Source organism: Eulemur rufifrons, chromosome 1 (assembly GCF_041146395.1).
Source record: "Eulemur rufifrons isolate Redbay chromosome 1, OSU_ERuf_1, whole genome shotgun sequence".
NCBI lineage: Eukaryota > Metazoa > Chordata > Mammalia > Primates > Lemuridae > Eulemur > Eulemur rufifrons.
In genome coordinates this window covers 30,231,955-30,253,018 of record NC_090983.1, presented here as the reverse complement: position 1 = coordinate 30,253,018, position 21,064 = coordinate 30,231,955, and the positions used below count along the sequence as shown (strand labels likewise).

Here is a 21,064-nt window from a genome sequence, read left to right as displayed (position 1 = left end):
GGGCGGGGACAGCGGAGGAGACACTATTGTTGATGAGGAGCAGCGGCGGCGGTAGCGGCTGCACCACCTCGTTGCTGCTGGCCGCGGCCCGGTCGCCCCCCGCACCCCGGAGTCCGGCTTCGTCACCTTGTCGCAGGGGCCTTCCCTCCGGCCCCAAGAATCGTCCCCCTGCAACCCAACAACAACAAACCCCCCGTCTCGCCCAGTCACCGGGGAGGGGGGGGACCATGTCCCAGCGGGTGAGGCGCAATGGGTCCCCCACGCCGGCCGGCTCCCTTGGGGGTGGTGCGGTCGCCACGGCCGGGGGACCCGGGAGCCGCCTGCAGCCCATGAGGGCGACGGTTCCGTTCCAGCTGAAGCAGCAGCAGCAACATGGCAGCCCCACGCGGAGCGGCGGCGGCGGCGGCAACAACAACGGTGGCTGCTGTGGAAGCGCCTCAGGCCCCTCAGGCGGCGGCGGCGGGGGCCCGCGCACTGCCTCGCGCAGTACGAGCCCCACGCGCGGCGGCGGGAGCGCGGCGGCGCGCACCAGCCCCACAGTGGCCACGCAGACGGGCGCGTCCGCGACGTCCACGCGAGGCACCAGCCCCACGCGCGGCGCCGCGCCCGGGGCTCGCGGGAGCCCCCCACGGCCGCCGCCGCCGCCGCCGCTGCTGGGCACCGTGTCATCGCCCAGCTCGTCGCCCACCCACCTGTGGACCGGTGAGGTGAGCGCAGCCCCACCCCCAGCCCGCGTCCGGCATCGGAGGAGGTCCCCGGAGCAGATCCGAAGCTCCCCGGAGAAGAGGAGCCCGAGCGCCCCGGTTTGCAAAGCAGGTAGGTGCTGGGGGTCGCGTCGCAAAGGGGGAGGCGGCGGCGGGACTGGGTCCCGGGCGCGCGCTGCTACCACGCGGGGACTGCGGCGCTGCCGCGGAGTGCTGGGGGCCGGGGGCGGGGCCCGGGCGGTGGGGACCCGGGCAGTGCGGCCCCGCCTTTCCTGGGCCTGCCCCGCGCCCCGGACTCCGCGCCCCGCTCGCCTCCTTGGTCCCTCAGCCCGCCCCGCGCGGGTCCCTGGCAGTGGAGGTGCAGCTGCTAACCTTGTGCTTGGGCTGATAGGTGTTAATTATAAACCTGGGGTTCTGGCTTTCCGTTGGTGACTGCTTACCTTACTCTTCTTTGAGGATGAGGCTAGGAGTAGTTTGTCACTTTGTTTTAGGGACGTGGTTAATGTCAGCATAGTACATGTCTGCTGCTAAGTATTTCTGTTCCACAAAACAGTTTCAGATCTGGGGGTACTGACTGCATTAGCAATGACAGATTTAGATCACTGAAGATACGAGAGGCTGGGTGCGTTTTATTTCCCAGACTTGGTAAATGGGTAGCAAGAAGTGAGAATTAAGTTAAAAAAGATTCCATTGGAAGGTTTATGGGCTTTGAGGCTCTGGGTGTATTTCTGTTGTACTGATTTTGTGTTTTGAATGCAGAAAGGCAAAATCTAGTGTTTGTCTCCATCTTGTTATTGTTTTAGGGACCTAAAATTCTTTTTCTGTTTACCTGGGAGCTTTCTTGGGGAAAAGAAAATGAATGGAGCTGTTTGGTTCATAAAGAGTAACTTAAAAGAGAAATTCAAATTGTGGGAGGTGGAAAGGGATAAAATTTATTTACTATCATGTGGTTGCCTTCATGTCAGAATCTAGTAAAAAATAAATGGGTGGGTTTTAGTTATATATTAATTTTGCCAACATACACCTTTGTCTTTCCCTGTCTGGCGATTTCTGTTAGAATCTCTCAGGCAGAATGGTTGGAAATTCCAGGAAACTTAGTATAGTACTTCCAAACCAAATAACTCAGGTGAAATAGTTTCAGAAATGGTGGGAGTAGGATGAATCTTTCTTACTATTTATTTTGCGAAAGGTTTTAGACAATACTTTTTGGGGAGAATTGCTCTGAAAAATGATGAATAGTGTTTTCTTTTTCTTTTCTTTTTTTTGATGAATAGTGTTTTCTAATTAGAACTGGAGTACTGTTTTAAACCTTTTGAGAATGCAAAATGCTTTTTAGAAACCATGATTGTCAAAAGTACTAGACCTCCCCCTCTCCCTCATAATATCTATCACCTACTCAATTCTTATGTATCTGGTGATTGTGATACAAAATCTCATTTTAACCCTCACAATAGCCTTTAGAGAGGTTAAGTAACAAGTGACAGAGTTGGTATTTGAACTCTGGTTGGTTGTGTTTCAAAGACCATGTCTTTAAATTACATCAAGGCAGTAGCTTCGTGATGTATGAAATAGAACCTGGGAAATATATAGCACACCAAAATTACATGTACTTAGTTTTTGTTTGTTTTAGAGATAGGGTCTCTGTGTTGTGCAGGCTGGAGTACAGTGGTGTGATCATAACATGTACTTAATTTTTGAAGCAGCTCTCTATAGATATCTTCAAAAAAATTGTTTCAGTCCTTCAACCTTCTGGAGCCAGCATAGTGTGTCAAGTGAAGGGAAAGGAGAGCTGCTTAAGTGGATAGCAGAGGTGGAGGAAGGAGGCAGGCTCCCAGTCTGATAACAGAATCTAGCTATCCTATCAACTGTTTGACACTCAAAGCAGGGGAGCAACCTGAGGAGAACTGGGTTAAGTATAGGCAGTGTGGAAGGTGCTCTTTTCCTCTGATTCTCAGTGGGGGGCTCTATTTCCTGGGATCTCAGGCTTCTCATGTGCTCGTTCTTCATGTGTTTTAAAGCTTCCCTTCCCAAGGCCTATCACTGCATAGTGTATTTGCTGTAAAATTAGTCATCTTCATTAGCTCCCCTCCAAACAAATAGAAAAATAGAAACTTATTCTTCTAGTGTAGCACTTTCAACTAGTTGTGAGGGATAATGCCTGTTGTTAAGTTATACTCAAGTGTGAATGTCTAATAGCTTCCTTCCCAGGAATGTATTCTCGTTTCATACTAGTGAACATCCATGCAGAGTGGAACAAAATGTTTTCAGGTGTTCATAGCAAACACACAAAAAAATCCCATGATTAAATGATTTGCTGTTTTTGTATGACTAAATCTGGAAGGAGAGTTTTTGTAATCTCTAGACCCCCTTTTTGATTAATGGGAGGTTACCACTGGTTTGCAACCTCAATGAAATATAAAAATCCTTACTGGAGAGGGCAAGGATTTATCCATACAGTTCTGTAAAACCCTTAGGACTCTAATTCTAGGATCCATCTAGATCAGGTTGCTGGCTTTTAGGTGTCTTATCAGATGAGCTGGATGCTATAACCTTTACTAGGGATCCAGTATCTCAGAGTCTCTAAGTTGATAGTCACAGGATCCGCTACCTACCCAGTTGCTTTATTCTTCTGGGGTTAGAACTAATCATTAGCTTCTCTTGGCTACCATAAGGTAATCCGAGTACCCATCCCTGACAGATTTTAAACTTCCCACCTTCAGTGCCTACCATCTCCATAGCAAAGTGGTTTTTCATTAGGAACTGAGGTATGCTTAGAGAAGGTACTAGGCAACAGTGTTAACCATGAGGTTTGTTTTTGTGCCTTCCCTCCTTTTACCTGACTTTGTCTTATTCAATAAAATGTCAAATATGTTAAAAATGGAAAGGTGGGTTAACATAGAGGTTAGGAGGATAGGTTATGAGTAGATAGTCTGGGTTTAATACCTGTGTTCCACCACTTAGAAGCCGTGTAATATGGGGAAGTAACTTTCTAACCCTTACTTCCTTACCTATAAAATGTGTGATGGTATACTTCATATGATGGTAGAGCTTTAAGTGAGAAAAAAAATCAAAAAATTCTCAGTACAGTACCTCAGTATAAAAGTTAGCTATTGTGTAATATATTTGTTTTGCTTGTAGTTTTAGTGGATGTAACATAAATTGCCAGTGTAGGCTCAGTTTTCATGGTTGTATGAAATTTCAGATTAGAGATAAGATTGCCTGTGAACATCCAGAATGGGGTTTCTCAAAGTGTGGTCTGTGATTTATCTGTATCAGCATTACATAGGGTGTGTAGTATAATACAATAATATGTTTGATCTTTGTCCATAGTTCTTGCACTGAGCTCCTAAATCCCTTGTAATTTCCAGAATAATAGGAGTGTCTTTTGTTATTCATAATAAACCAATTTCAATCATGCCTGGGTCTATCCTAATGAGGTGACTTAAGTTGGAGCCTCTATTAAAGTTGGTGCAAAAGTAATTGCGGTTTTGGACTGTGAATTTTAAGTCATTATAACTAGGCTCAAACACATCTTTATTAATCGAAATAGGAACCGTTATAATCAATGCATTTTTGCCAACAAGAAATAAGTTTGTTTATTCCTGTAGCATAAAAATCTGTGCTTTGGGATGCCATGAATTCTTGGAAAGCATTTTACGCATTCTGCTGGTTGTGGAAGTGTTTTCCCTGCAAAAAGTTGTGGAGACACTTGAAGAAGTGGTAGTCGGTTGGCGAGATGTCAGGTGAATATGGTAGATGAGGCAAAACTTCGTGGCCCAATTCATTAAACTTTTGAAGCGTTGGTCGTGGGACGTTTGGTAGGGCATTGTTATGGATAATTGGGCCCTTTCTGTTGCCCAATGTTGGCTGCAGGTGTTGCAGTTTTCAGTGCATCTCATCTCTTTGCTGAGCATACTTCTCGGATGTAATGGTTTCGCTGGGATTCAGAAAGCTGTAGTGGATCATACTGGCAGCAGACCACCAAACAGTGACCATGACCTTTTTTTGGTGCAAGTTTGGCTTTGGAAAGTGCTTTGGAGCTGCTTCTGGGTCCAGCTGCTGAGCTGGTCGTTGCTGGTTGTCCTATAAAATCCACTTTTAGTTGCACATCACAATCCGATTGAGAAATGGTTCATTGTTATGTACAATGAGAGAAGACGACACTTCAGAGCGATGAGTTTTTTGATTTTCGGTCAGCTCCATGAGGCACCCACTAACCAGCTTTTTCACCTTTCCAATTTGCTTCAAATGCCAAACTTCAGCAACTTCTCGTGTAGCTGTAAGAGGATCAGCTTTGGTGATTGCTCTCAATTGGTCATTGTCAACTTCTGATGGTCAGCCACTGTGATCCTCATCTTCAAGGCTCTGGTTTCCTTTGCAAAACTTCTTGAACCATCACTGCACTGTACGTTCATTAGCAGTTCCTGGGCCAAATGCATTGTTGATGTTGTAAGTTGTCTTTGGTGCTTTACAACCCATTTTGAACTCGAATAAGAAAATCATTCAGATTTGCTTTTTGTCTAACATCATTTCCATAGTGTAAATATAAAATAAACAGCAAATAATGTCATTAACAAAAAAAAATAAAGTGAGAAATGCACACTAAAATGATGTATAACATAACCACTTTTATTTAAGAATGTATTCCAATATTCAAAGGGCAAATTTCAATAATGCTAAAACTGAAATTACTTTTGCACCAACCTAAATAGCCTCAGAAAGACCAAGTGAATGGAGTGTTAGAACTTTGAGACCAACCCATAGATGTCCAGGAAGGACAGTGGGAGGGCTGGAGATTAAACTTTATAAAAACCTTTGAACAGTGACATTTCAAGGGTTGGTGAACCAAAGGTTGCTGGGAGAGTTGTGCCTGGACAGGGTATGGAAACTTGATGCTTCCCCTCTCCCTGTACCTTGCCCTGTGCATCTCTTCCATCTGGCTGTCATGGGTTTTATCCTTTATAATAAACTGGTAAACGTAAGTAAAATGTTCTTCTGAGTTCTGTGAGCCATTCTAGCAAATTATGAAAACTTAGGAGGGGGTCATGTGAACCCTTGATTTATAGCCAGTCAGTCAGAAGTACAGGTGGCCTGGGACTTGGCAATTGGCATCTGAAGTTGGGGCAGTCTGGTGGGACTGAGCCCTTAAGCTGTGGGGTCTGTGCCAAGTCTGGGTAGTGTCAGAATTGAATTGTTGGCCATCCACTTGGTGTCTGGAGAATCAGAAAATAGGGGGTTGGTGCTGGAAAACACCCCAGGATACTTATTAAAAATGCAAGTTCTCAGGCCCTACTCTAGGCCTTGAAAGCCCTCCCTCCACCACCCACCCTGTGATTTTGCTGTACCCTATATTGAAAAAAAGTGGCTAGACGCTCCCAAGGAAAATAGTTTGAAAACTCATTAGAGAAATAGGTATTAGTACAGTGTTTGAGTTATTTTTGCAGTGTGTGGCTGATATGTAGATAACAAGTTGTATTCTTGCTAGTTTCCCCCTTACTTTGGATATATTAAGTTGTGTATGAATTTGGTTGTTTATTAGGGTGTGGGAATGCCAAGAGCAGCAATGAGAGATGAACTTCACTGGACTTACAGAGTCAGGAAGCAGGGTACCAGAACTTCATATTTGTGGCATCTTTGATGTCTCCTTTCTAGTACCTTGTGAAATACCCTCCTAAGATTTCAGTGTTTCTCTAACATTTGGAGGATTGCTGCTAACTTCATACCTTCAGGGGAATCCTTTTGGCTTATGATGTCTGTATGTCACAACTGAAGATGAGACAAAGTAGAACCTTAGTTTTAAGTTTTGTCTTGTAGAATTTACATTTAATTAAGTTTAATTCCTTTCTTTCTTTCTTTTCTTTTCTTTTTTTTTTTTTTTTTTGAGACAGAATCTCACTCTGTTACCCAGGCTAGAGTGCCGTGGCATCAGCCTAGCTCACAGCAACCTCAAACTCCTGGGCTCAAGCAATCCTTCTGCCTCAGCCTCCTGAGTAGCTGGGACTACAGGCATGTGCCACCATGCCTGGCTAATTTTTTCTACATACATTTTTAGTTGGGCCGCTAATTTCTTTCTATTTTTAGTAGAGATGGGGTCTCGCTCTTGCTCAGGCTGATCTCGAACTTCTAAGCTCAAACAATCCATCTGCCTCAGCCTCCCAGAGTGCTAGGATTACGGGTGTGAGCCACTGCGCCCAGCCAGTTCAATTCTTTAAGCTTTGAACTACTCTGTGTTATTAACTGTGCAATATAAAGATGTAAAAGACACAGGGAACCCCAGAGACTCAAACTGGCCATGTAAGACAGGTACATAAGTATATCTGATGAGTACTCTGGGCTCAGAGTGGATAATTCAACAAGGAATGGGTGTAGAAGTTCTCAGAGAAGACGGATTTTGAATAATGTTCGAAAGGGAGGAATAGAACTTTGCAGTTGGATCTTAGAGATGTGAAAATATACATATAATATTCACTCCTTTGTGGCTTAAAATATAGGATCTAGAATGTTGGAGAGGGCAGAGAGGGAGCAGTAGAAACAGAAAGTAGAGAGATAAGTTTTCAGAATGGCCTTGGCCTTGAATAGAAGATATTAATTAGAATGTATTCTATGGTTGATGTTATAGTATGTACTCTGGGTTGTGGGAGGTGGCTCACACCTGTGATCCTTGCACTGTAGGAGGCTGAGGTGGGAGGATCACTTGAGGTCAGGAGTTTGAGACCACCCTGAGCAAGAACAAGACCCTGTCTCTACCAGAAATAGATAAAATTAGCCAGGTGTGGTGGCACATGCCTGTAGTCCCAGCTATTGGGGAGGCTGAGGCAGGAGGATCACTTTTGCCTAGGATTGGAGGTTGCAGTGAGTTATGATTGTGCCACTGCATTCTAGGTGGAGACCACAGAGCGAGACTGTCTCAAAAAACAAAAACAAAACAAACAAAAAACAACAAAGTATTTGCTCTGGTGCTAGACTGCCAGGGTTCAGATCCTGGCATTGCCATTTATTTACCAGCTGTTTAACTTTAGGCTAGTTCACCTCACTTGTAAAAATGGGATATTTATGTACTTACAATAGAGGATTGTTACAAGGATAAAATCCTTATAATCTGTGCATGGGGTATAGGAATCTCTCAATATTAGCTATTTTCATATTATTGTTTTCATCCAAGGCTTTTAGACATTAAAAGTCAATTTATTAGTAGTGGATGTGTGTATATATTTAGGATGAGTAGAGTGTGGATTGAGATGGGAGAAACTGGAGGATGGTAACTCACAAAGGCATTGAGCACCTGAATTTAGGTGCAGTGGCAGTGGGAATGGCAAAGATAAAAGAGATTGAAGAGACTTCCGTTTAGTAAACTGTTGGGATTGAGAAAGGAGAAGTTGAGGATGATAATTTGGATGGTGGTACTAATTGGTAAAATGTGGGAAGAGCAGGTTGGGAAAAGGAAAACAAACTCAGTTTTGAACATAATTGGTTTGTGCTATTAGGAAATTGAGATAATTTTCTAGATCATAGCAAGTAATACTTACAGAACAGGGATACAGTTTGAACAGGGGGTAAAAATTGGGACTCATTCTTTGCAGTTTAGTAAGTATTCATTTGATATGTCCTTCATCCTGGGTATTTGCATATGGGCAGCACTTGGAATAACTAGTCACTAGGGTGGATAAGATGATGTGGGGAGAATGCTAAGGATAGAACTCTGGGAGAAAACAAGCATTTTAAGGGTAGAAAGAAAAGCCAGTGAAGAAGCCTGTGAATGTGGTAGGAGGAGAAATGGAAGAATAGCGTTGGGAAAGCCAAAAAGAAAGATTGTATTTCAAGAAGGAGATGTTAAAGATTTTCAAATGCTGTGAAGAGAACAAGTAGGCTGAGTCTGGAGAATAGGCTTTTGAGTTTGGCATTTAGGTCAGTTGAATATCTCTGAGAGAAGGTAGTTCGAGTAGCATGTTGGGGGCACAAGTCAGATTATAAAGTGGTGGATGAGAAAGTAGAGGTAGAGGCCGGGCGTGGTGGCTCACGCCTGTAATCCTAGCATTCTGGGAGGCCGAGGCGGGTGGATTGAGCTCAGGAGTTCAAGACCAGCCTGAGCAAGAGCGAGACCTTGTCTCTACTAAAAAAAATACAAAGAAATTAGCTGGACAGCTAAAAATACATAGGAAAAAAATTAGCTGGGCATAGTGGCATATGCCTGTAGTCCCAGCCACTCAGGAGGCTGAGACAGAAGGATCGCTTGAGCCCAGGAGTTTGAGGTTGCTGTGAGCTAGACTGGCGCCATGGCACTCTAGCCCAGGCAACAGAGTGGGACTCTGTCTCAAAAAAAAAAAAAAAAAAAAGTAGAGATAGAAAGTAGATATAATGAATATAAATTACTCCTAAGTCAGTGAAAGGAAGGAAAGTGACAAAACTGGATGGAAGATTGTGTTAAGATTAATTTATTTATAGGCTAGGGGAAACTTCAGCATGTTTATAGGTTTATGAATCCTTTCCCTAACCAAGAATCCTACTCTTGAACTGCAAATAGATGCAAGATTATGCAAATAGGAGCAAGATTATGGAAAACGTGAAAGGCAGTGGGATGCAGTACATGATATAGTCCAGAAATCTCAGGAACAATTAAGGATACTTTAACTTAGGATGGGAAGAGATAAGGAGGATTATAGATAGCAATGGAAGGGGAAGGAAGATGAGAAAGTCAGCTACTTCCATTTCAAACTACTTCAGATTACTTGAAGACAAAAATAACATGTGTCCCATTTCTAAATAATATGTCTGTACTGGTGCTTCAGGATTTTTTTTCATTGTTATGTATTATATAGTTATTTATTTCTTTTTCTTTTGGTAGGAACAGGATCTTGCTATATTGCCTGGGCTGGTGTCAAACTCCTGGCCTCAAGCGATCCTCTTGCCTCGGCCTCCCAAAGTGCCAGGATTACAGGCGTGAGCCACCATTACCTGTCTTTTTTTTTTTTTAGACATTGTCTCACTCTGTCACCTGGGGTGCAGTACAGTGGCATGATCATAGCTCACTGCAGCCTCAAACCCCTGGCCTCAAGCACCAGGGGTTTCTTCCTGCCTTGGACTCCCAAAGCTCTGGGATTACAGGTGTCAGCCACCAGGCCCAGCCTAGTGATTTCCTACTATGGAAAATGTACATTTAACACCCTAATTGCCATTCTCCTCAGTCCTCCCATTGTAATTATAGCACTCTTTTCGTTAAATAAGTATTAATGTTTAAATTATTATGACTCTGTAAATATTGTTTACAGCAGAACGTTGTGTTATATTACAGTTATATTTTCTTTATAACTTTTTGTGCTTCATGAAGTTAAAATTGCTTTTTGTTTTGTTTGCTTCATTTTCTATGTACCTATCACAAATTCATGCCCAAACTTCTGATAATGGCAACTTTCTTTTAAATATTTAAAAACATATCAGGTAATTTTTCACTTTGGCTTTTTTCCCTTGGAGATATCCCTTCTGGAATCCTTCATTCGCCTGTCCAGATTGGCTCATTGATTTGTAGGTTTGTGGCATAGCTATTGTCTTGAAACTTCCCTGGGAATTCCCTTCAGCTCTCTCCTGTTTTGGATACCCTAATATCTGGATCTTGATTTGCTGGAGAATATTCTTCAATAATTTTTTTTGAGACAGGGTACATGGGAGATATATATATTTTTTAAGGCCTTCCAACGTGTGCAAATACATCTTTAAGTTTGTTGATTTGACTGGGTAGAGAATTAGAATTCTACGTTGGAAGTAATTTTTTTGCTGTATATCGAAAGTACTTCATGTTCTAGCTTCTGAAATTGCTGTTGAAAATTCTGATGCCATTCTCATTCTTAGTCCAGTGTGTGTGTGTGTTTACTCTATGTAGTGTTACCACTATTCTAAAACAAGGATTGCCTTGGGGTGAGGTGTATGTGTGTTTTCTATTCATTGTACTGGTTACTCTATGGGTTTTGTTCTAGAAATCTAGAAACTCTTTATTTCTGGGGATTTTTCTTCTATCATTTCTCCTTTTTGTTGTCTTTGTTTTCTCTTTTTGGAATCCTTGTTATCCAGATGTGGCACCTTTTTGATTTTTAAATTTCTGTCCTAGTTCTACCTCATTATCTTGTTTGTTTTTCTTTTTAGCAGATTTATTTTTATCTGTATTCTTTTTATTGATTTTTATATGTTGGCCATCATATTTTCATTTTTCAAGAGCACTTACCTTGCTCTCTAATTGTTCCTTGTCTTGTTAATGCCTTCTAAAAATGTTTATAAAAGGCATAAATACCCTCAAAGCTTTTGCTTTCTTCATTGTCCTCAGAGGCTGGCATGCACTCTCTCTCTCTCTTTTTTTTATTTAAAGGACAGGGTCACGCTCTGTTTCCCAGGCTAGAGTGCAGTGGTGTGCTGATAGCTTCAACCTCCCAGATAATAGAACTATAGGTGCACACCATTATGCCTGGCTAGGGGTCTCAGGCAATCCTCCTGCCTTGGCCTCCCAAAGAGGGATTGTGAGCATGAGCCCCTGGTGGTCTTTGTGTTTCAGGTTGGAAACTTACCTTAGTTTTCTATTAATATTTAAATGAGACACTAAAATGCTGATTAGATGTTCTGTGTCTGAGTCAGGCTGGTAGCTTTGAGGATCTTAACCACAGAATGATGATGAAGGGACTCTTACCTGTCAGTTTTTTCTTCTCTTGGGCCAGTTTCCCCGAGGAAGAGCCCTACAGTATCATGCCTAAAGATATGTTTGATATCCTTAAGTCCAGGGAGCCTGTCCAGTTAATGTCTCTAGAGCAGTTTTTCCCAATCTTTTTGCTCTGGAGAGCCCCTTGGAATAATTTCCATTTCTTGGGGAACCCATGCATTTTTGATCAGTAAAATTGAGAAATAATAATTTAGTAATGCTCTTCTGAATACAGACTGATTTCTCTGCGGATCTGTTTATTTGATCAACTTATTAGCCTATTTGTTTTGTATGGTTTCCCCCTCTCCACTGGGGATATGACCATTATTGCAAGTGAGTAGTGGAGGAAACCTCAGTTTTTCCTTCTAAAGAAATGCCTGTATAATCTTTTTTTTTTCTACTTTGTTCAAGTGGTGAAAATAGTCTTAGCCCCAATTTTTACTATACAAGATGCTAGTGAGATATGTGATCTAGGTTATGAACAAGAGATGTTTCCCTCCCCCTTAAAAAACTAAAAATGAGGTTGGGCCTAGTGGCTCATGCCTGTAATCCCAGCACTCTGGGAAGCTGAGGCGGGAGGATCCCTTGAGGCTAGGAGTTTGAGACCAGCCTGGGCAACATAGCAAGATACCATCTCCAAAAAATAAAAAATTAGCCAGGCGTGGTAGTGCATACATACCTGTAGTCCCAGCTACTCAGGAGGCTGAGGTGAGAGCATCACTTGAACCCAGGAGTTTGAGGCTGCAGTGAGCTATGATCCCATTGTACTCCAGCCTGAGTGACCTCATCTCTTAAAAAAATAAAATAAAACTAAAAATGACATTTTAGCTAAATCTTTTTTGGGGAAAATACAGCTGAGTTCAGCTTACCTTTCTTGAAATTAATCTCTTTAATTTTCATAGATTTTTAAGAACTGATAAGGCAACCACAGTACATTTTGATTAAATAATTGGTGTAAGACAAAATGGGATTTATTTTTTTCTAAAGCTAGATTTAATTTAAATGAACTTAGTAAAGTTATTTTTCACAATAGGAAAATTTATAATGTTTATAGTAAAGCTAAAACCGTAAGTGAAGACAATATGAGAAAAATATAGCTTAAATCACAATTAGATCAAATAAAAGTTTGGAAAAATTCTTTCTCAGTATCATGATCTGTGTCAGATATAAGTCTAGCAGAATTATCAATGTTTGTTGATTTTTTTATCTCAATTCTAGAACTATACATAAAAAATTGATTCAAAAATAGGCCAGCGCGGTGGCTCATGCCTGTAATCCTAGCACTCTGGGAGGCCGGGCAGGAGGATTGCTTGAACTCAGCAGTTCTAGACCAGCCTGAGCAAGAGTGAGACCCCATCTCTACTAGAAATAGAAAGAAATTAGCAAAAACAACTAAAAATAGAAAAAATTAGCCGGGCATGGTGGTGCATGCCTGTAGTCCCAGCTACTTGTGAGGCTGAGGTAGGAGGATCGCTTGAGCCCAGGAGTTTGAGGTTGCTGTGAGCTAGGCTGATGCCATGGCACTCTGGCCCAGGCAAGAGAGTGAGACTCTGTCTCCAAAAAAAAAAAAAAAAAAATTGATTCAGAAATAAAACAAAATTTATCTCTTTAAGGCAAAACATGTACCTTTTTTTTTCTGTACAAATACTCAGTTCTGGGTTGAACTTGAACACACCCAGATTTTCAACTGAAACGAAATATTTATTTCCTTGCTCTTGATACTTATTAAATGAGAAAAAGTTTGTTGGTTCATGTAAGAAGTTGAAAACTGCAGCAGAATATTCATTGAGTGGCAAGACCCTTTTCTTTCCACAGAAATCTGGAATTTGTCTCGGGACAGATCAGAAAAATCTTAGGTTCAGCATAGGATCTGATTGCAGCTAAGTTATTACTTAAAAATCTTCTAAAACAACTTGGGGTGAAACCTCTTTTTTGCTGTTGCCTCCTTTTCTGTTTGTTGTCCTTGTGGGTTATACCTCTTTGTTCTTTATTATTATTTTAATAGGAAGTGTCTGATACTCTTTTTTTGATCTAGGCTAGCATGTAGTAGTTGAGATGAAATTAGCTCTAGTTTATTCCAGAAGAAATCTACAAGATATTTTTAATTGGCCCATTTTCTTTATGAGCTAGTGTAAGTAAACTTCTTTTGGAAGTAAAATTAAATATTTTTTTGGATTCCTTGCCCTCAAGATCAAGAAGCTAACTCTAATTGTATGGTTTAGTCTACCTACCAGAATGTTATTCTATGTATATACAAATATTTGCATGTCATTGTGCCTAGAAGTTTATTGTGGACCAATGTATTATTTTATCAGGCTTCTATTTGTGAACATTTAGATCACTTCCAGTCTTTTGCTGTTAAATGGTGCTATGTTGAATATTCTTGTATGTACCTCTTTGTGCACTTATATATGAGTTTATCTGTAGGATAAATTCTTAGAATTTCTTGATCAAAAATTGTTGTGTTGGCCAGGCGAGGTGTAATCCTAGCACTCTGGGAGGCCGAGGTGGGTGGATCATTTGAGCTCAGGAGTTCGAGACCAGCCTGAGCAAGAGCGAGACCCCATCTCTACTAAAAATAGAAAGAAATTATATGGACAACTAAAAATACATAGAAAAAAATTAGCCGGACATGGTGGCACATGCCTGTAGTCCCAGCTACTCGGGAGACTGAGGCAGGAAGATTGCTTGAGCCCAGGAGTTTGAGGTTGCTATGAGCGAGGCTGACACCACGGCACTCTAGCCTGGGCAACAGAGCGAGACTCTGTCTCAAAAAAAAAAAAAAAAAAAAAAAGTTGTGTTTTTCTTTCTATTGTCTGATAAATTTTAATATTTAATAGTAGTTCATACATGAATTTCATGAGCCTATTTTTTTTCTGTCTTATGTTGGATTATGTTTTATAATTCCATTTTATCTTCATTATTAGTCATTACATATACCTATTTTTACTATGCTTTTAGTGATTGCACTAGAGCACTGCTGTCCAATAGAACTTTGTGAGTGATAGAAATGTTCTGTATCTGTGTTGTCTAATATTTCACATGTTGGATAGTAGATATTAATTAGATATTAGTATACTTCCATTTCTTCCCTCCCATCCTTTGTGCTGTAATTGTCAAATATTTTATTTGTCAAATATTTTGTTATTGTTTTTACTTTAGATGATTATCTTTTAAGGCACTTAAAAGTAGGCAAAAAGTCTTTCATATTTACTCTCATTTTTACTATTTTCAGCACTCTTGATTTCTTTGTGTGAAAATAGAGTGGCTGTATTGTGAATGAAAAAGGGCTTGAGAAGCAAAGAATTGATAGGACTTGTTAAATGATTAGATTTGAGAGATGAGAGACCATAATGATGGCTGAGATTTTGAACCTACGTGAGTTGTTGGGTTAATAATGTTGTCATTATTAACTGGTTTCATAAATGCTATTTATTTTCTGAATGCATACAGAGTAGGCCATGGACTTTTAGAGCATAATGCACTAAAATTTTTAATATTCAGAAGGAATAGTTTCAACAATAGAGCAACAAAAAATGTAATATTAATAGTAACATGGAAATTTTGGAAGATAAAGGAAAGGCTCATTATTATTTTTGTATATTCCCTTCCAATTATCCATGCTTAAAAGTTTGTCATTGTGTTTTTGGAGAATGACTAGCAGTCATTGATTGTTGAGCTTGAATTTGTTCATAATTCCAAATAACTCTTATTTGGGGAAGGAAGAGGAGCTGCACTTGACTTTTGTGCATTGACTCATAATACTTAATTTTGGGTCCTTTATTTGGCAGGGAGAGTGGGTAAACTTTTTTTTTTGAACAGGGAAAGTTTGAAAATCTGTGGCACACTTTTGGAAAATTTTGGGGCACATTTGATGCTTTTGAAAACTGTCCTTTAAAGAGAAAAGTCTGCTATTGCAGTATTAAAGACCTTGGAATCATTTGGGAATTGGTTAGAAATGTAAATTATCATGTCACCTCATATTCACACCTTGAGAACCAGTGAAGTAACTATTCACTTGGCCTTATGCCCAGTTACAGAAGGCACTGAATGTTGGCAGATTTATAGAGAAAATATGGTTCTTTGACCAAAGACCCTTTCAGAGTGCCTGTGAAGCTGAAATTAGTCATGACACTTAGTTTAATTTAGCTTTTTTCACCATTCTCAAGTAGACAGTGGAGTTGCCAAGTAATTACATAGCTAGTACAAAATAAGTTCATTCACTTAGCATAATGCATTTGAGATTCATTCATGTTATTGCATTTATCAGTAATCTATTACTTTCTGTTGTTGAGTAGTATTAGTATTCCATTATATGGATGTACACACTTTATCCTTGACCAGTTGCAGGATATTTGGGAGTTTGCAGTTTTTGGTGATTATTAATAAAGCTGCCATAAACATTTGTGTGCAGGTTTTTTGATGAACAATGCTTTAGTTTTCTTTGTTAAATACCTAAGGAGTGGGGTTGCTGGGTCATATAGTAAGTGTATGTTTATAAGAAACTGCCAGTATTCCCAAGTGGTTTTTTTGTTGAAATTTTGTGAAGGATTTTTACATCTGTTTTCATGAGATATATTGGTTGGTAGTGTTCTGTTCTTATAGTTGTCTAGTTCAGGTATCGGGGTAATGTTGGCTTCGTAAAATGGGTTAAGGAGTGTTTCCTTCCTCATCTGTTTTCTAGAAGAGATTGTGTAGCATTGATATTATCTCTTCCTTTTTTTTTTTTTTTGAGACAGGGTCTCACTCTGTTGCCTGGCCTGGAGTACAGTGGTGTCATCATAGCTCACTGAACCTCAAACTCCTGGGCTCAAGTGATCCTCCTGTCTTAGCCTCCCAAGTATCTGGGACTACAGGTGTGCACCACCACACCTGGCTAATTTTTCTATTAAATAGAAAAAAGCTGTTGCTCAGGCTGGTCTCAAACTCCTAGCCTTGAGTTATCCTCCTGCCACAGCCTCCTAAAGTGCTGGGATTACAGGCATGATAAATAAAATATTTTTAAAATAAAAATTAATTTTAAAAAGTCCACAAACTAATTATCAAATTTTTAAAGATAGGATCCAACAGGGCCAAGATTGAGAGTCATGGAAGTGCAGGATTGAATACTATCTTTTTAAAATTTTAATAGTTTGCTCATCATGCATGAGTTATTTATCTAGTAAGTTATTTTGTGCCCAGGATAAGTGCTTCATTTGCCTTACTATAGTAGTCTTGGCCTCACTTAGATCAGTCTGCAGGAATTGCTTATGGGTTTCTCCATGGATCAGTGTATTAGTTTTCCACTGATATGTAGTAGATTGTCACAAATTCAGCAGCTTAAAACACACTTACTTATAATTTCACGGTACTATAGGTCAGAAGTGGGGGCAGGGAGGAAGCTCCACTGTGTTCTCTGCTCAGAGTCTCACAGGCCAAAATAAAAATGTTAGCTGGGTTGGGCTCTTATCTGGAGACTTTGGGGGAAGAAGGTGCTCCTAAACTCATTCATGCTGTTGGCAGAGTCCAGTTCCTTGGGGTTGTAGACTAAGATGCCTGTGTTTTTGTGGGTGCTTAGCTTAGGCATAACTCTTGGCTCTGAGGCTGCTTTCAAGTCTTTTGCATATGACTCCCTCAGTCTTCAAAGCCAGCAATGGAATATCTCTCTTACATAGAATCTCTCTGACTTGCCGTTTTGCAACCAACTGGAGAAAATGCTCTACTTTTAAAAGGCACATATGATTAGATTGGTACCACCTGGATAATCTCCCTTTTGATTAACTCACCATTAACTGATTAGTAACCTTAATTGCATCTACAAAATCTCTCTCATGTTCACAGTCCTGGGGATTAGGACAGGCAATCTTGGGGGAATTTTAGAATTTTAGAATTCTGCCTACCACAGTCAGTTAACAAATCAATACAAACTGTCAGTCTTACCCACTCATAGGGACTATTATTAATATAAATATTAAAAACAAAAACCAAATAGCTGTAAAAACACATTATGGCAGCATTTGTTATTGACTAAACTTTGATAGAATAAAATATTCTTTGTACAATTTTTGTCTGCACAATTTACTCTGATTAAATTGGGCATGGTAGTAATTGTTGCAAAGGAAAACTCTTGATGATAGTAGCTTTATTGAGAAAATCTGATATAATCAAAAGCAGATTAGGTCTTTATTTGTAAACTTTACGTTAAAAGAAATTGAAACAAAAGTTGACTTAATGGAGTTTGCATTGGAAAAACACTTTGGTAAAAAAATTATTGGTATTGTACATTCATAGATACGCGTACATACATACCATACACACACTGAACTCCAGGTGAAGATGGGAGGGACAAAAAGTTTGAAGAGTTAGAAGCTCAACCTGCCACTTCTGTTTTTTTTTTTTTTTTTTTTTAATTGTATGAGTGTGTATCTGTGTACGTTTATATTTTGAGAAGTATCTAGCAGGGCTCTGCTAGTTTAGTTTCCAGTGGTGAGTGGGATGGGGGAGTGCATCACAGATAGCATTCACTTTCTACTTTATTCACTTCTGGATTTCGACTGTTTTGAAACAGTATGTTTTAAATGCTGGCGCCAGGTTTCTTGTACAGTCTGCAGAACCATGAGCCAAATAAACCTCTTTTTTTGTAAATAACCCAGACTTGGGTATTTTCTTTATAGCAATGCAAAATGGACTAATACCACTCCCCCCAACCCCAAACTTCTCCATATTGGTTTTCTGGAAGTTACTTTGTTAACTGAATCAAGCTTGAATTATATAAAAATTATCCTTGGAGATATTTTGGCAAAGATGGAACATAACTGAGAAAAAATGTTCCTCACATGGTTTCAAATGGGATTTTCAGGCATGTCATTATGAAAGTATTAATACTTCCTTAAATTATCCTTCAGAAAAAAATACTAGATGAGTATTGCTGTTTTTGCTTTGAAATCCTTATTCTTGAGTGCTTTATTGCATCAAAGATGAAATATTAAAGCACTAATTTGCTTTATCTGATTTGATGGATTTTTTTGTTTGCTTGAGGTGATATTTTTCTAGACTCCAATTGCAAATGACAACCAGCTGAAACTAAGAATGACAGTAGAATTGAAGAAATCTCTGAATAACCATGAACATGGATAAATCTGGCCTCATGGATGAAATGCTTTCAGTACATTTTCTCTTAATTTCTTAATCTTTCATATGGGTCTGTTTGTTTGCTTCATTCAGACCTACTGTCTAAATCAACAAGTATTTATTGAGTACTTGTTATGGCAAGACATTATTTCAGTTGCTGGGGAAACAAGTGATAAAATAAGACACACCAAGTCGCTGTCCTCAAGGAACATACTTTCTAGTGCAGGGACAGTCTCCAAATAGCAGGGAACAGGGAAAGATTATGTTAGGTTATGTACCCATTCTAGAATCAGTTACTGAACCCAGAAGGATGAATTATTGTTATTAGCTAAGCCTAGTCATATGCTCACCAGATTCAGGGACCAGAGTCTGTTACCAAAAGATGGGGATGGGAGAAATGAGTATTCTGGGCAGGCAAAGATAGTAGTGCTACCATGGTGTTTGCATTTTGGGAAGTTTAATTCTTTGTATTTAAAGCTGCAAATAAATTTGCTGAATATGCCAAGCTCAACTAATTCTGAAAGCTTGCAAGTGTTGGCCTTTCTCCTAGTTTCTAAATCTAGAATAATTGTGATCTCCAATTTGATGTCTAAAAAGCTTGAAAAATAACTTCATGATTTAATATATTGCTTCTCACATAATTCACCATATTGACAGGAAAGTTGTACTCTTATAGGTTATAAAGACAGTTTTGAAAGTTAATGCTACATTAGTGTTTTAGTTTGTGTTCCACCAAAAGAAAACCCTGAGACAAGGATTTGTTTGGTTTCAAATGGTTCATTTAAAAGATGGTCCTAGAAAAGGATGTTGAGGAAGTAGGAAAGAGACAGGGAAAGGACAAAAACCAATAAGTAGTATACCACAATGGACAATTGGACCTTCATCTCCCTGAGCACCCTCTGACAGATCACGTAGAACATACTTTAGGAATATTCCATCACAGGATAAGGTATTTATCTACTACCTCTTGTCCTTCATTGGTTGACGTTTCTGGAGGTGTTAACTCCCAGGTATTCCTACTTAGCCTACTGCCAAGTTGAGTGTGCTCTTTCAGCTAGAGAAAAGCCCTCTGGCAGAGAGACACAGATGTTGAGAAATTGTCTAGAGAATTGTTCATAGAGACTGCAGGTGCCCCCCCCACAGTGGCTGTGTACTGATATGGGTGGGCATTGATAGATTCAGCTATAAAGGTGAAATACATATTCTTTTTTCTTTCTTATGTCTGCTCCTTCTGAGGCAATATGTTGTAAATTCTTAAGATAGTTGAATGTTTCCTTTGATTTACATATATTGGTAGAGCAACATAAGTACCTATACTAACCATGCCCCTCCCACTCTGGTTCAGTTTAATCTGCTCAGTATTAGGGTGGTTAACATGGTCTGTTGCAGCAAATCCCAGAAATTGTAGTAATTTGACACAGCAAAGGTTTATCATGGCCAGTGGCCATGGTTGAGTGGCTTTCTGGTAGAGTTCTCTTCAGAGTTTTTTGTCCAGCTATGTGGACAGAAAAAATCATAGAGAAGGTACATCTGTTCTTACATCAGCTTTGGACATGTTACTTCATAGCACATGGCCAGACCAAGTTGCATGGCTCCACGCTAGTTGGAAGGGACGCTGGAAATGATAAGGGAGCACTCTCTGACCCATTTGTTCATGAAGAATTTTCACTCAGTTGTCAAGATTTCATTAATTTTAATGGTGGTCTTTAAGAACTGTAGAATCGCATTTCTTCTTCCTTATATGTTGAGCATATGCAATTTTGTAATTACTATTTCCTTTATTGATAGATAAATCGCAAACAATAAAAAATAAAGGGAAATCATTTAGTTTTTCACAAAATTGAAACTCAATATTATCTAAGTCATTAATTTGTCATCTAACAAAGAAATGCAGTGGAATGTCTTAATTTCCTCTTTAAAATTTTGGCAGCACTTGATGTATAACCTTTCAAAAGTGTTTTTCCAGTGGCTAATTTATTCTATGTGATTAAAATTGCTGTTTCGCTATAGACCTTTCGCAGTTTTTTTCATAGATTGGAATATATTCTCTAATCCAATCTAAAATTTCCATTTTGTTTAAAAGAGTTTGCATTAGTTTTATCATATGTGGGTTTAGATAAAAGGTCTGTGGGCTTATTAGCATTTTCAAACACAGTGCTGAGGAAGTGGAGCCACTTCACCTTTGTCCAATATATGTGGAAAATCTTCCTCAGTTTCAACTGAATAAATGAGTCCCGGAAAGTCAGCTAGTAGGGTAGAGCCTGTTGAACGTGTGACCTCAGTCCCCAGGATATGTTTTTGTGTCTCTTTTTATGTGAGTATAAGGTCAAATCTTATTTTGAAATGAAATTTTCTTGTCTTCAAGATGGAAAATGTTTATGTTAAAGAAGTATAAACTGTCAAGATTTTAGTATAGTTTTGGTTTCTATAGGAAACTACTATGAAAATATTTTTTATTTTAAATAGGATATTATATTAAATATACTTTACTGCTCTGGAAAATCTAATATTCCCCACCCCATTCTACTTTCAGATTACTAAGGTGATAGGTAAAGCATAAAGCAAGCTCAGG

At 39.7% G+C, this 21,064-nt stretch overlaps 1 protein-coding gene across 1 annotated transcript in view; it reads left to right on the top strand.

Moving 5' to 3' along the window:
- The first annotated feature begins 223 nt into the window (after window positions 1-223).
- The window catches only part of FAM117B (family with sequence similarity 117 member B), an 82,864-nt gene continuing 62,023 nt past the window's right edge, over window positions 224-21,064 (top strand). Inside the window, exon 1 of the mRNA XM_069468617.1 lies at window positions 224-816. Within this exon, the coding sequence (XP_069324718.1) occupies window positions 228-816 (589 nt within the window). The 5' untranslated portion in view covers window positions 224-227. The remainder of the gene's footprint in view (window positions 817-21,064) is intronic.